Source organism: Leucopleurus acutus (assembly GCF_964270905.1).
Source record: "Leucopleurus acutus genome assembly, chromosome: 11".
Taxonomy (NCBI): Eukaryota; Metazoa; Chordata; class Mammalia; order Artiodactyla; family Delphinidae; genus Leucopleurus; species Leucopleurus acutus.
This window is the reverse complement of record NC_139152.1, coordinates 64,963,537-64,980,116: the sequence shown is the minus strand read 5'-3', so window position 1 is coordinate 64,980,116 and position 16,580 is coordinate 64,963,537. Positions and strand designations below refer to the sequence as shown.

The window sequence follows — 16,580 nt, the reverse complement described above, 5'->3', positions numbered from 1 at the left end:
TTTTTTCCTCTTTTGATGGGATTACAATACTGTCTGCTTACCACAAAGTCATTTTGTGTCATAAGCACAGATTGCTGCGTTAAAAATATTCTGCATTCCTTCTAATCTGGTTTTGTATAATAAAATATTTTGTTACAAAGTCTGACGTGCAAACCTTTTGAAGTTATAGTAGGTGTGAAATCTGGAACAGAATTCACAGGATGCACATTTTGTATAAAGGTGTTAACGGAGAGCTACTTTTTTCTTTTTAAATAGTCAGGCAGTATTTCAGAAATGCTGACTTCTTCTCCCCTCAGCTTTTTTCCCACCCACCCCATCCCCAAACAAATGCACATGTACACACACACACACACACACACACACACACACACGGAACACCATCGTGTCATTACTCTATATGCAGTAACGTGAAATCATTGACCCCTGTTCAGTTGCTTCCTTGAATGTAAGAGTGAAGCATGACTTGAGCTCTGTAGATACGTACAGACAGATGCTATTCTGGTTTGTGGCTCTACTTCCTGGAGGTCAGGCTGGATGCTTCTCAGATCATGCTAATTTGCCTGTGAAGAAATTCTACAAAATTGGATTCATCCACCAAATATGTGGTGTCAGCGTATCTTGGTGCTCATATGATTCAACAGAAAGCTCAGGTTTAAGTTGTCCTTTAAGATGTCAGTTTCACTGTACTAGTGCCTTACAAGTTGATATTTTTGCTGGAATGCAGACGATACTATATTTACCATATAATATATTATCAGCTCTCCTATGTCTCAGTCAATTTACATAGTTTAAAATAGAACATCTTATTAAAAACATCTAGATATACACAGATTAGGAAACGCTTACAACATACAAATACACAAACTAGAAATAAATCTTTAGCATACTGGTATATACAACTGTGTGATACAATAAATAATTTCAGTCATGCTCTATCTACACATCATATTGCTTAAAAGAAGAGTAGATTTGGAGAGCAGTGGTATGACGAAGGGCTTAGGGGCTCTCTACGTTTAAATCTGTGCAAATTAAAACAGGATTTGAAGTACCACTGAATTGTGTTAGGAATGCATGGCTGGAAAAATGAAAGGACCCATATTACTGAGGTATTTACAGATACTGGCTAAAGAGCACTACGTGGGCAAATGCAGAAAGGCTTCTTCTTCCCTTTACTTCTTGACGGCCAGCATGGCGTCAACTTCCTCCTCTACCTGTAGGGTGTGCCATTGGGCAATGGGTCGCCTGGGGTTGGCCAGCATATCTGACCAATGTCGCAGCTCCGCCCCGGTGCTATTGTAGCCCACAAAGACTTTGCCGATGGCATCGTTCTTGCCAATCTTGTCATAGTCCAAAACAGTTACCACCACTTGCACTTTCTGAAAGAGGACACAAAATAAACATTAATCATCCGGCTCTAGAGATAAAGCCCTACTACCAAACTTCCTTGAGATCAAAGCAGTTGGAAATAAGAAGACCCAATCTCCAAACACCAGGACAAGGAGGAAAATGGCCTGAACATGAAAACCCTAGTCCAGTCCCTGCCATTATTACATCATCATCATCTCCTTCAGCATCTTCAAAATACTCAGTAAATGTTAATTTTGGCACAATTCTAAGTCTTTCATGTGAACTACTCAGTTACAATAGATCCTGTTAACATTGACATTATAGAGATAAGATGCTGAAGCTCAGAGAAGTTAAATCACGTGCCTGAAGTCATGTAAGAAATGAGTGGTTTGGTTTCGGGAGTCCATGTGATAAAATACCATGCCCGGCTGCCCATGTCAACTTGTATTCATTTTTTTTTTAAGTCTTTATTGAATTTGTTACAGTATTGCTTCTGCTTTGGTTTTATTGGCCGCAAGGCATGTGGGATTGTAGCTCCCCGACCAGGGATCGAACCCGGACCTCCTGCATTGGAAGGCAAAGTCTTAACCACTGGACCACCAGGGAAGTCCCCTGTATTCACCTTTAAATCCAGTTGTTTCCATTGTTTCATCAGCAAAATTTCTGGCGTTAGTACTCAGATCATTTTTGTTTTTTTGGTTACAATTTTCAAAGCAACCATGTACTGCAATCCTATTTCAGGTGGGAAGAGCCAGCATAGTTTTACATAAAACTAATATAGAATTTCAGCTAATCACATGATTATTGTGAGTTTAAAGTGTGACAACAGAGTGAAAGTCTTAAAAAAGTAGTAATTAACTAAAGATAATTTTTCTCATTCATATATTCTCTCAATAAGCATTTATTAAGTAACTGTGTATCCAGCATTGACATCAACTGGAATAACCCTTTAGGCCACACAAGATTTACTCCAGTGATTCCATTAGGTTGTGAGGGTTTATTTAATGCGTGACTTTTTTGAACTGGTGAAAGCAAACCCATACCATTTTGACATGAAAGAAACACTTTTTAAAAGTATCTTTTAGTTCTTCCTAAGTAATGAATTTGCTTAGTCAAAATAGGCAATGGCCCCAATCTAGAAACCAAGGGAAAAGATAAAGGGAAAATTTAGAATAAAGTAGAACGTGTAGTATTTGGTGGCCAGAGGCAAAAGAAGCAGAAAATGTAATGATGGAAGCCAGGGCCGGATGAAGATCCCGCTCAGTTGTGGCCCTTTACTGGGCTTTGTACTCTGAGGACTGCATCATTGGACGAATGTGCTGAGAGAGGTCACCAGCATACAGCTTCAGATCAGAGAAAATGATCACTTCTGAAAGTGGAATTTAGAATGCAAAATGCAACACATGGGCAGTAAAGGAAACAGATTTCCATCTTTCCTTGTGCAGCCTTGGATTGATGCCATTATCAAGGGAATTACCTATTCACTGGATGGCATTCGAAGCCAAGCACAGAATCACCTTGGTTCTGAGCACCTTTCCCAAGCGAATTCATCTGGATGCAGTCATATTGCAAGGAATGAGGGACAGGGACAGTAGGGTCGTCATGCACAAAAGTAACAAGGATTTTGGAGGTTGGAGTGAATAGTTAGAGTGAATTTTGATTCTTTCACCTAGGAATGTATTGATTAGGAGCAATCAAGACAGAATATCCTTATAAGGGCCTTGGGTTAATTTTTTCAGCTGCATATGTAGTCTATGCATTTTTTGGTGGGGGGTGGTTTGCAACCTTTTCATATGCTTTTGGAAATCAGCATATTTTGCTTCTCTCAATGTATTTCATATGGATAGAGACAGATAGAAAGACAGACAATCGTATAACCTCAGGGTAAATAAAACCTACGCCCCCCCCCACCGAAAAAAAAACCTAAGCCCTTATTATAGCATGTTAAATGCTCAAATATTTTCTCTAGGGAAATGCAAAGACTAGGATAGCAGCCTATTGGGGAAAAGAAGAAAGAAAAGAACAAATTGACTTTAGGAGCGGTGAAGAAGGGATGCAGTCAAAGGCATGCTCATTATTTCCATGCCTCATGGACTCTGTATCGGGCTGAGGTTCTCTCTGTCCTGACAAAATGTTATCTCCTCTGAAAGGCTGCCCCAGAAACCCAGCATACATCTTGTTTTTAATGTGCTTCATTTTCAATATATTTGCATTTGCTGGAATTTATAGTTGAAAAGGGACATGTATTTTTTTTTTTAAAGGTATAGAATTGTAGCTCAAAGGAGAAGATTTACAATAGGATTTTTCATCTCAGTGTCCTGCCTCATATTGTTTTGTGGAATTAAAACACAAAATGCCATGAGGTGTTAGTTTCCATAGGAATAATATCTCAGAACTCAAAAAAGAGTTCACTGAATAAATATTGCAAAATAAATTGTTGGAGAAATTGGATGTCTTAGGTTGCCAGTGGGTCCAAAGCAGTGAGCTCACTGGTTCAGGCTAGTAAACAAGTGACTGGGGACAGGGAATCAGTGTCTTCTGCAATGTCATTTACTTATATAACAGCTATTGAAAGTAAATAAGTATGTACAATCAGCTGCCATGTGAAAATGTATATAAGAAAGGTTATATAAAAACCATGAACTAATGTGAGGATGGTGGGATTACTGATGATTTAAAAAACTGCCTTATATTATACAGTAGCTACTAGCCACATGTAGCTGTTTAAATTTAAATAAATTAAAATTAAAGTTCCTTGTTTATACTAGTGGCTGAGGTGCTCATGACCTACCTATGGCTGGCGGCTACCCTATTGGACAATACCGATGACATTTCCATCCTTGCAGAGTTCTATTGGAAAGTGCTGATTTACATATTGTTTTAATCTTATTGTTAGATCCAGTTTCTAATACATAAAATGTTAATTTGAATAAAAGACAACAATAGCATCGTGAGTAAGAATGACGGGAACCATTTACTGAGCGTTTGTATGTGCTTAGCACCGTTCCAAATGCTTGTACGTGCATGGTCTCACTTTGACATGGATTCTGTTATTATTCCTATTTTATATATGAGACAATTCTAAGCCTCAGTTCCCTTATATGTATATAAAATTGGGGTAATAATGGTACCTTGCTTATAAGGTTATTGTAAGGATTCAATGAGATTTTGCAGGTAAAGTGCTTACCTTGGGCCTAGGTACAAAATAAATATACAATAAATGTAGCTATTATATTAGCTTTCTTCATGGAATAAAGGTGTGATTCATTCCTAAGGTACTGTATTTTAAGACTAGGTTAAAAATAAAAATATGCAAATGAAGAATATTTGCTGCATTTTGTTATTCTGGACCATTAGAAGGTTCCATGCTGTAGTTTTGATGCCTACCCTTCATCTCTCCTTCAAGTTATGAGCAAACTTCTATAGGACTGAAAAGATAGACCCACATCAATTTTTTTATAAAGTGTAAAAATAGTGTTGCTTTAAGAAATTTGACTCTCTGATACCCATTAAAGATTAGCAAGAATAGGGCTTCCCTGGTAGCGCAGTGGTTGGGAATCTGCCTGCCAATGGAAATCTGCCTGCCAATGCAGGGGACACGGTTTCGAGCCCTGGTCCGGGAAGTTCCCACATGCCGCGGGGCAACTAAGTCCGCGAGCCACAACTACTGAAGCCCATGCTCCGCAAAAAGAGAAGCCACTGCAATGAGAAGGCCGAGCACTGCAAGGAAGAGTAGCCCCCGCTCTCGGCAACTGGAGAAAGCCCCCGCACAGCAACGAAGACCCAACACAGCCGTAAATAAATAAATACATATTTAAAAAAAGAAGAAAGATTAGCAAGAATAGCCCATAATTAATGGATGCGAACTTTGGATCCAAGAGCCTAACTATGAATATGACGTAAGAAAATCTAAAAATATTTAAGAATGACTAAATAATAAGATCATATGCTATCACTGTGTCTACATGTAGCATCCTGTTTTGAACATGTTAACCACAAGGTCTTTTAATAGGATAATTCCTATCATAACAAATATTATCTAGCAAATTAAGGTTCTGTCTTTACAAAAATAACCATCCATTCCAACTCAGAAACAGGAAGCTGAATTTAAACAATGAAAAATACAACTTAGCCTAATTTTTCTACTGTTAATTATTTTTTAATAGTGAAAGATTAAAGATGCTGCATATTTAGCATCAACCAAAATATTTCCTTTATCACTACTTTTATTTTTGCTACAAAGAGGTGATAATGAGAATTACATATTGTGGCCTGGGAGTAAAGAGTGAAAGCTTATTTTCTCTCGACCTTTTAACCTTTGTGGATGTACTTTTTGAATTAGTAGAGTGGTTCTGTCGATGTTCTTTTTCCTACTTTATTTCTGCTCAACAGAATGACAGCTGTTTTTGGCGATGAATCAGCTCATCCTGTGCTGTGTATTTTATCATTTCCCTCTTGATGTAGTTTGAGCATTAAATGTGCATGGAATGAGAATAGCAGTTCTCATGGAGGCATATGCACTGATAATTCACAAGATCTGTGTGTTGAATTTATGTGATCTGAAGAAATGAAATTGAATGGGAAGAAAAAATATGGTTGACATTACCTGGATTTGCTCGAAGGGTACTTCAAAGCTGAATGACTCATTGTAGTAGGGGTTAAGTGTGTTCTTTTTAATCGTTGTCTTTTTCTTCTTCAGCCTCTTGCCATTCTGCATCAGATGAATCTTCACATAAGGATCTGAAAAACAGAAACAAAAACTTTAGGAAATCAGAGACACATATTTTTATATTATAATTTAGCTTATAAAAAGTCCAAGTATTCCTGACAGGAAAATAATTGTGTAGCATGTAGTTAGTATTTTTTTAAAAATTTCAAGCGTTTTTTTATTGAAAGATTTTAAGTAACCTATGGGCCATGTTTTTTTGCCATGATATCTCAATATTTATAGTTGGATTTAGGAGATGAGAGGATTGGTGTGCTGGTAAACCAGCTTTTTGGGAAAAAAAAGTCTTGACATGTAGCATTTGCTAACGTCCATGGTATAAATACTCTCAGCATGGCTGATTTCAAGCTAACAGTTTAACAATTGGCTCCCTAAATTCCTGAAAATTTAACAATTGGCTCTTGTGAGCTGGCAAAGAACTGGCTTCAGGATACCACTGCATGGGAATTAAAACTCTTGACAGAGAGAGGACAAAGGAGACATTTCATTCTTTCATTTATTCACTTGCTCAAACAATATTAGTTAAGCCCTAGGAATATAGCTGTGAACAAATCAGACCATCCCTGTTTTCAGGATGGAATTTCAGACTTGTGGGGGAAATAGACAATAAGCTTGTAAAGAAAAGAAATACATATGAAATTCTAAGTTGAGAAGAGTGCTGTGGAGGAAAAGAGCAGAGAGTTGTATGATAGAGACTCCCAGAGGTATGGTGAGTCTAAGGGAAGAATGGAATTCTTATACTTAGATCACTCAGGTAAGGCCTTTCTGCAGAGGTAACATTTAAAGTAAGATGTGAATATTGAAGGGTGACAAGAGGCCACATGTCTGAGTGTGAGTGTCTGTGTGCATGTGTGTATGTGTGTGTGTATGAGACAGAGAGAAAGAGAGAGAACCAGGATCTGTGCCAGAACATTTCTAGGTAGAGAAGAGCTTCAAGGATTCAGGGAAAAGAGAATAAGCTGGTAGCACACACAGAGGTAATGAGAAAAGGAGCAGAAAGATTCCCTTAGCAGTTTCCTCAAAGCCTCATTAGATAAAGTAATAAGTAAGTCACTGGAGGGGAAAGACGATTCTCATTACTAACAGATGAATGACCTCCCTTCAGGTTATTAAGAACCAGTACCCAGGTTTGATAGTAAAATCTACTGTTTTCTTCAACATTTTTCCATCGGATACATAATACATGTTTATTATAGAAAAAATATCAGGAAGCAATGATAAACAAAAAGAGGAAGAAATTTTAAATCATCCATGATTTTACTCCCCTAAAATAACCACTGCCAAGCCTTCCAAAATTCCTTTCCTTTCTTTCAGAATGTGTAGAGCTGGGAGAAACTTTACAGATAATCTAGTTTAATGCCCACATACTGTACTTTTAGAAGATAAAACTGCAGACCAGCAAAGGTGGTTTTTATCTCCCTCTTCCTATCCCCTAGTAGAACATAACTCCTGAAGGACAGAAACTTTGTCTGTAATATTCACTAACTGAATTTACTAAACAGTACCTGGCAGTATACAATTTTTGTTGACTGAATCAGAGGAACTTGTTTAGGGCTGGCCTCATAATCTGGGTCTCCTTATTCTTAGTCCTGTCTTCTTCCCACTGCCCCAAAGCCCACATTACTTGAATATGTGTTGTTTGGGGTTTTTGTTTTTAATGTTACATCCAGTCAAGGGGCTCGTAATGAAGGTTTTCATCAAAATGAAGAGTATCTTTAAAAGCCAGACCAAGTGATGAGAAACCAAGCCTATCAACTACATAGTTGATCAGTTAAAAAAATGCACTGTAAATAATTGCAAATGAAGGGGAAAAAAGGCCCTTTTTACTGATAATCCATCTTGCTGTTCACAGGCAACTCTGATTTTTGGTTCAGAGACCTTGTTTGCTTATGAAGCTCTCTGGGTCCTCCATCCCTGCCCCTTGCACTTTTACAAAGATGGTCTAGTATCCAGTTGCTCCTTGGCACTGACAAAATACCCAAATACTAAATACTCACAAATCAATGTTTATGGCTCCTGTGTTCATGTGTTGAAACTTCGTCAACTACACTAAGGCACAGGGTTTTGCAAGAGAAGCACGGTGACTGTTTATTCATTTAACACAGTATATGACAAGAAATTTCCTTGTGCATCTGCCATGTGAGCAAGCAAATTAAAAACCCAACAAGATAATTTCAGATTTCAACATGAACTCTGATGTGATGTGATCAATGCCTGGGGGAGAGCAAGGTACTTTAGGAAAACTGATCAACAAGGTTCTCACCGAGCAGGCCAGGTTTGAGCTAAAAACTGAATTACAAGAAGGAGTGAGTCGTTGGTAGATGTGGTGGAAGCTTGAACCAGTCAGAAGGAGCAGCACATGCAAAGCCCTAAGGTGCTTGTCCTTCTGTGTGTCTACGGAACAAGAAGGCAAGGTGGGGAGAGGTAGGCAGTGAGGTCAGAGAGGTAACACTGCTGGCCTCCCACTTTCAAAAGCAGAATCTGCCACTTCTGACCATGATTCAGAGATATTCTATAATTTCATGATACTTACAAGAGGGGACAGGGGGCTGGAAGAGGAGCAGGTATGGGGCTGCTATGAATGGGCAGAGTTAGTCTCTGCTTTTGCAGATCCATCCTGATACAGGTACCAAGGCAACTTACTTTACAGGCAAAATTCCCGTCTTAATCATAGCCAAGACTGACAGTAACTTAGAGCTTATTCTTTCCTTTTCCTCCCCATATTTATTGAGATATAATTGACATGTAACATTGTGTAAATTTAAGATGTACAGTGTGATGATTTGATATACATATATATGTGAAGTAATGACCACCACAAGGTTAGTTAACACATTGATCACCTCACATAATTATAGTATTTTTGTGTGTACGGTGAGAACATTTAAGCTCTACTCTCTTAGCAACTTTCAAGTATACAACACAGCATTGTCACCATGCTGTACATTAGATCCCCAGAGCTTATTCATCTTATAACTAGAAGTTTGTATCCCTTGATCAATGTCTCCTCATATCCCTCACTCCTCAGCCCCTGGCAACCACTATTCTACGCTCTTTTTCTATGAGTTTGGCTTTTTAATAGATTCTACGTCCACATATAAGAGAGATAAAGCAGTATTTGTCTTTCTCTGTCTGACTTATTTCACTTAGTATAACACCCTCAAGGTCCATCCATGATGTCAAAAATGGCAGATTTCCTTCTTTTTTGGTGGCTGAATAATAATCTATTTTATATATACCACACTTTCATTATCCATTTATCTGCTGATGAACACTTAGGTTGTTTCCATGTCTTGGCAATTGTGAGTAATGCAGCAACGGACACATGGGAATGCAGATATCTTTTTGAGATAGTGATTTCATTTACTTCTGATGCATACCCGGGAGTGGAACTGCTGGATTATATGGTATCTCTACTTCTAATTATTTTGAGGAACCTCCATACTGTTTTCCATACTGGCTGTACCAATTTATGTTCCCACCAACAGTGCATGAGGGTTCCCTGTTCTCCACATCTTGCAAGCACTTGTTATCTCTTGTCTTGTTGATAATAGCCATTCTAGTAGGTTTGAGGTGATACCTCATTATGGCTTTGATTTGTATTTCCCTGATTATTAGTGATATTGGAACATCTTTTCATGTACCTGTTGGCCATTTATGTATCTTCTCTGTAAAAATATCATTCATAACTTCTGCCCATTTTTAATGGATTTTTAAATTTTTATTTTTTGCTGTTGAGATGTATGAGTTTCTTATATATTTTGGATATTAATCCCTTATCCAATATATGGTTTGCAAATATTTTCTCCCACTCCAGAGGTTGTCAGATGTCTTACTCTTTTTCAGCTTGTGTGCCTGGATAAGTCTTGACTGTCTAAGCCTGATAGGTTATGTACCCAAGGTGGTCACACTTGAGCATCTTCTTGGTTCAGCCATTGAGAGTCTTACACTGTGTCTCCATTTCCTCCAGTCTTCTCCATTTTCATCTACTCTTTGATTGGCTTGATTTCCTAAGTGTCCTCTGGTTGAGTCTTGCCCTGAATTCTGGTCCCTTGGGAGATGGCCCTAATCCCTTGATTAGTTCATTAGTAACTTCTCTGGGGATCTAGACCTGGCTCCTGTCTCCGTAACTATGGTTGAGTCTTCTAAATGGAAACATACCCACCTAACTATGAGATACCCATCATGCTTTAAGTACACACACGTTTTTTATAGTAAGGATCGCCTCTCCTGCAGAGTGAGACCCTGTATAATTAAATTTGTTCTGTTTTAGGGGCTGTTCCACAAAGCAAATCCTTGTCAATTCAGAGTTTCTTAGTGGCTTAGAAATCCTGATCATTGCATAATAAGACATCATTTTATGGAAATGATAAATAGGCTGTAATGAGACTCCCTAATGTCGTTGCTTTTCCTGAGTACAACTGCTGGACACCATGCATGGCATTCAAACATCTGTTAGGTTTTTATAAACATGTAAATAGCATGGGGAAATATGCAAGCTACAAAGTTGGGCTACTGTCCTCAGGGACTCCATACCTCTGTGGCTGCACTGCTTTATTCTGTCCCCAAAACAAGCACTCATGGAACCTTTCATCATCTAAATACTGACAACCCTTCTTCAACACCATTTAGATAATCCCTGTTGCTACTGAAACAGGTGCAAGACTTGGGACAGTTTGCTTCTTCTATTTGTTTAATTTATCTTAAAAAAGGTTAGCGTCTTTTTGTTTTCCAAACTGTGGTAGAAAGGAAGGGCTCTTTTCCGATGTCCATCTAGTCTCTAATAGTATATGAGTATAACTTTTCAATTCTGGAAAATGATGAACTGGGATCAGAAAGATGGTTCTTTATTCCCAATAATAAACTACAGGTACAAAGAGTGCAGATTCATTGCCTCATTTTGGATGATGTTCAGGTCTATCATTTGGTTTTGTTGTCACTGTGGCACTGCTACCTTCACTCACCATTTGTCGGCTCTCTTTTTGTCTGAAGTCAGCCTAACTGAACTTCATCTCCTTTCTGTCGTAATAGCTGTTATGACTTGGTGGTATTTTAGGACGCTGTAATGAAGTCACCCTCAAACTTTTATGTGTTGACAAGCCTCTTTAATATAATATACAACAGTTTTTGTTTTTTGTCCCTAAAGTTCACAATTATGGAAGGCAGAAAAACAGCTTTCTCAAAAGATGTCCACATCTTAACCCTCGGAATTCGTGAATATGTTACCTTATATAGCAAAAGGGACTTCGCAAATGTAATTAAGGTTAAGGATCTTGAGATGAGGGGATTACCTAAGAGGGCAAAATCTAATCACATGGGTCCTTAAAAACAGAGAACCTTTCCTGACTGTGGTCAGAAAGAGATGTGACAATAGAAGAAGGGTAAGAGACAAGCTACACTACTGGCTTTTAAGATGGCTACACTGCCACAGAATGCAGTTGGCCTCTAAAAGTTGGAAAAGGTAACAGATTCTCGCCTGGATCCTCCAGGAAGGAACACAACCCTTCCGACACCTTGATTTTAGCCCAGTGGCACCTGTGTACAACTTCTATAGAATTATAAGATAATAAACATGTATTGTTTTAAAAATTAAGTTTTTGATTGTTTATCATGGCAGTAGCAAAAAACTAATACAACAACCAAAGCTGAAGAGATAATTCTATTGTTTATCTAGCAAGGTTTGATGATGAAAGTCAAGTTTAAATAGGTCTAGAAAACAATCTTTTGGAAAAAAATTGATATTTTTTTCCAATCTTCTAAAAATTATTACATTGTTCCTCAAAACAAAATCCTTCAAAAAAGTATTTTTTAATTCAAAAAAGTTAACACAGAGCGTGCAATCAGAAGACAACAGTTACGTACAGATGTTTCAGGATCCGTGGTAAGATTAGTCAAAATGGATGAAACCTTAGCTGAGAATAATTTTTACAGTCAGATCCATTACGAGGTTTAATATAATAATGTTCCTTTATGTTTGTAGAGTACTTTAAGATCATATACATATATGGTAGGTATATATATATAAATTATATCATCTCCTTTAATCCTTACAACAATTCCAGTGAGGGAACTGGGGCTTGGAAAGGCTAATTTTTTTTCCCAAGAACTCAAACCAAGATCCTATGACTCTGAACCTACTGCTCTTCGTGATACGTTGAAGAAATAATTTAGTATAATGTTTGTAAGTATAGACTCTGGAGCCAGATTAACTTGAATCTCAGCTGTACTGCTAGCTGTGTGGTTTGGGCAAGTTATTTAAGCTCTCTGTGCCATAGTTCCTTCACCTCCAAGTGGTGAGAATGATGACAATTTGCTCAGAGAGTTGTGAAGATTAAATTGAGTTTCTACAGGGAAGGTGCTTCAAAATGTGCCCGGAACATATTGTTATTAATGATCAATGTTTATTATTGTGTCATGAAAGGGCTGAGATCTAAGTCAGCATCTACGTGTCAGACTCTCCCCCAACTCACGTTGCAGAACTGGTGCCCACCATTAGCAAATGGGAGGAAGTCATTCCATTGGCTGCAGGAATGAGCCAAGCTGCCCCAAGTGTCAGATTTACTTCTGGAAAGAAGCAAACCCATGCTAAGCAACTGGTTCATTAATGAAGAATTTAATCATGTATGGTGTGAAAGAGAAGGGAAGGGTTTCTTTCATTTCTACCTGTATAAGTGGTCTTGAGGTGTGAGGTGGGAAACTAACTCAGCATCCTGTATAGTTTCTTCTTGTTCCTGAAGTCAAGACATCAGATTACACAGAGCTGAAAAGTTAATCTGGAGAGTTCTAAGTGGAATCTTATTACTGAGGCTCTAGGCTAGTGTGAGTCAAAACTATGATTTATGGAGATTTCTTTCCAGATATTGAGGCCAGCTAATGTGGATACACTTGGGCATATTATGTATGTAGTATCTACTTTCCTGATGCTGCTCAAAACGAGGAAACAGAAAAGGAGGCCCTCAGCTTTGAGATTTATTGTTTGTTGTTGGGAATATAGTAATGCCTATTGGTTGCTGGAGAGAGGTAGTATCTATACCTCCTCCCTTTTTCTGTTAATTCCTTTCTATCATGAAAAACATTTATAGTCTGGTTTCTTCCTTCTGCTTCCATCTAGCCTTAGAACTCCTCCTTTCTTTCTTTCCACTCTTTCCAATCCAGAGCGAGGGATAGGAAATCATTGTGTTAAAGCTACAGTGAGATGATTTGCTAAGTCACTTATTACACCTCACCTCCTGGGCAGTGGAGGCTAGGGAGCACTGACTTTGCCATGTGAAAGGAGTGCAGAGGATCCTAGGTTGACGGCCAAATGAATACTTTGGTCTCAGTGGCCATATTCAGGGATGAGGATGTAGACTACCTTTGACTGGTTAGGTGATTACTTGGTCAGCTCCAGCTTATAAGCAATCCTGAAGGTGAAAGGGCCACTTTCTGCCAGTTGGGCAGCCTCTTCCGAATATAATTCGTGGGGTGGACAGACTATGGTCTGGTGCCAATCTTTTTCTTTCATTTGGTCCCTATTCAGGCATTAATTTTGAGTGGAAGACCTCTCTCTCTCTCTCTCACACACACATATATATATATTTTTTATTTTATTTTATTTATTTATTTTTTTGCGGTATGCGGGCCTCTCACTGCTGTGGCCTCTCCCGTTGTGGAGCACAGCCTCCGGACACGCAGTCTCAGCGGCCATGGCTCACGGGCCCAGCAGCTCCGCGGCATGTGGGATCCTCCCGGACCGGGGCACGAACCCGTGTCCCCGGCATCGGCAGGCGGACTCTCAACCACTGCGCCACCAGGGAAGCCCTCACATATATTTTTCACATTAAGTGGTAGGAGTTTTCTTTCTGAAGGATTTCTTCCCACAACCAATTCCTAGTGGTCTGATCTGGCCCTGATGCTCCAATATTTAGCTCTAGCTACCACCTACACATAGTCCTTTAGGCATTGCATCCCATCCCACTCATCTCCATCTGATCTGCCCTGGATGCACTGAATCCGCCATCCTCTTTTGGTCAGGGAGTAAGAAGAGTGATGACACATATATGCCCCTATTTTCTTGCTTTTCCAGACTTCTCCACAATCTACCTTGCTGTACAAAGCCTCGGTTGATTTGATGGCTTTGTCTACGGAAGGGATGGAAATGGGGAGGTTAGGTATGGCAATCAAAGGAGGGTGGAGTCTTATAAGAAGAGACATAAGAGAGATGATCTTTCTCTCTGCCATGTGAAGATACAATGAGGAGAGTTGTAAATGAAGAAGAGAGCCTTCCCTAAATAACCCAACCGTGCTGTTACCCTGATCTCTGACTTTCAGCCTCCAGAACTGTGAGAAATAAATGTTTATTATTTACGCCACCCAGTCTGTGGTATTCTGTTATAGCAGAGCCCTACCTGTCTGTCTGTCTATCTATCTCCAGACTAAGATAGCTCTCTTCCCACTAAACTCTCCCTTGGTCCCCTCTTTTTCTCTCCGACCATTACTGATACTTCTTTATTTTCTCCTCTCCCTTCATCTGCCCCAAGACTCTCAAGTGTAATCACATTTGATATTATTTTAGCACACATTTAATAGGATTTTTCTCTACACTACTTTTCTCAGACACCCTGCAGTACAACCTTATGATTTCAATATTACTGCCACCTCAGTTAAACAGCTTCTGGCCACAGAGTCTGGCACTGGAATGTAATGTTTTCACCAACACTGGTGTCCCTGGCACAGTTTCAACATGTAGAGATACATTCCCAAAAAAGGACATAGAGTAACCTTGGAGGAAGACTTTGGAACTAAGTATGAAATTCAGTAAGTTGTTTTCCTTCAATTATAGGGACACCATGTTGGGTGAGCTTTGCAGAAACGTAAGTGCAGCCCACATGCTGTACTATAAGGCCATAACTATAACTCCCTTGGCTCTTTTATCCTTGGGACAGAAACCTACTGAGCCCATTACCTCCCCTGTTGGCCTGTTCTTGTGTCATGAGTCCAGCCTTATTTGGGGCCATCTTTGATTCCTCCTTTTCCACCTCCCATGAAGAGTGAGCCACCACATCCTGCCAACTTCCCTTCACCTTGTCACACTTGTTGGTTCTCTCTAACTTGTTGCCACATCTCGAGATCAGAAATCTAATCTCTCTTGCTACCATGCCATCAACACCAAACTAGTCTTCCTATAATTGCTAAAATGACATTTGATCACACTAGCTCCCTCATTAAAAGCCTTTAATGACTTGCCAACGTAAAAAATCTCCAAACTCTACCATAGCATTCACAGCCCATCCTAACTTCCTCATCTCATTTCCACAAACCCTGTGCTCCACTCCTGGTCGATACTCACTCGTCCTCACAGAGAACTGAATGCCCATCTTTGAACTGCCTGTCCTTTAGCCTGAGATGCTTTCTTTTCCCATTGTAAATGTGATTTAAAAGTCACCTTGTCCCTGAAGATTTTACTGATGATTTTCTCAGTCAGAACCTTCAGACAAACCTTTGTCTGCCCTGCAGCATTTTCTTTTGTACTATTGCAAAGCATACATCTCTTTCTTTTCTGGTATTGGAGGACTTCTGTGGTTATCTAATAACATAAAAACAATATTCTTGTGGGAAAATGTGTTTTGAATTCAGAACTATTGGCTTCAGGATGAACTCTGGGAAGACTATCTCCTTGTAGCAAGGGGGATCCTTCCATTACTATTCCATACTCTACTTTAATACCCAAGAACATTGTCACCCCCTTCTTCCCTTAGGCAGTTCTAATGTCCAATTATTCTAACTTCATAGCAATAGAATTGCAAAACAGCTGGCTGTAAGCAATGATCCTTTTGTGTGAGATATAAAGGGGCCACTAAAGGGTTTTTGTATTTACAATGAGAACTAGAAAGCAGCAGTTCAAAGCCGAATAATGCAAGATGCCTGCAGTTTTCATCTTGACAATTTTGCATAATTATACTGTCTTCTTTCTTAACTACCACAGTGACCGTGGGCCCTTGTAACCATGGCCTTTCCATTTCAACCAAAGACTTGTTATGAAACAGCCTCATGTCAGTTGTTTTGTTCAATCCCTTCTGAGCCAGTACCCAGCTTCTGAGTAACTTTAGGTATCATTCCTTTCACCTTCCCGCTCCCCCCCGCCCACCCCATGGATAATGTTCAGTAAATTTCAACTTATCGTGTTGGAAGAGGAAAGTAGCACTTTTATCAAGTAAGGTCCCAAATTTCAAGTGACTGAAAACTCATTTCAGTCCACCACATATGGTGGAAAAGTCCAGAAGTAGGGCTGTGTGGCAAAGATTAACTGTCCCCTAAAATCCTTTTCTCCCTTCTTTTTATTTTTAAAAGATGTATAAAATTTATTTATTGTTTTTGGCTGGGCGGTGCAGCTTGAGGGATGTTAGTTCCTCCACCAGGGATTGAACCCGGGCCCTTGGCAGTGAGAGCATGGAGTCCTAACCGCTGGACTGCCAGGGAATTCTCTCCCCTCCTTTTTTTTTTTTAGCAATGAAACTCCTAAGTTTTA

General features: G+C 39.2%; 1 protein-coding gene across 2 annotated transcripts in view; it reads right to left on the bottom strand.

The window, feature by feature from the left end:
• Nucleotides 1–1,169: 1,169 nt before the first annotated feature.
• SYT1 (synaptotagmin 1) overlaps nt 1,170–16,580 on the bottom strand; it is a gene marked incomplete at both ends in the record, with an annotated part of 539,644 nt that continues 524,233 nt past the window's right edge. For both annotated transcript variants that reach the window (XM_082850419.1, XM_082850418.1), the window contains 2 exons: nt 1,170–1,376; nt 5,954–6,087. In XM_082850419.1, the coding sequence (XP_082706545.1) occupies nt 1,170–1,376; nt 5,954–6,087 (341 nt within the window). The remainder of the gene's footprint in view (nt 1,377–5,953; nt 6,088–16,580) is intronic.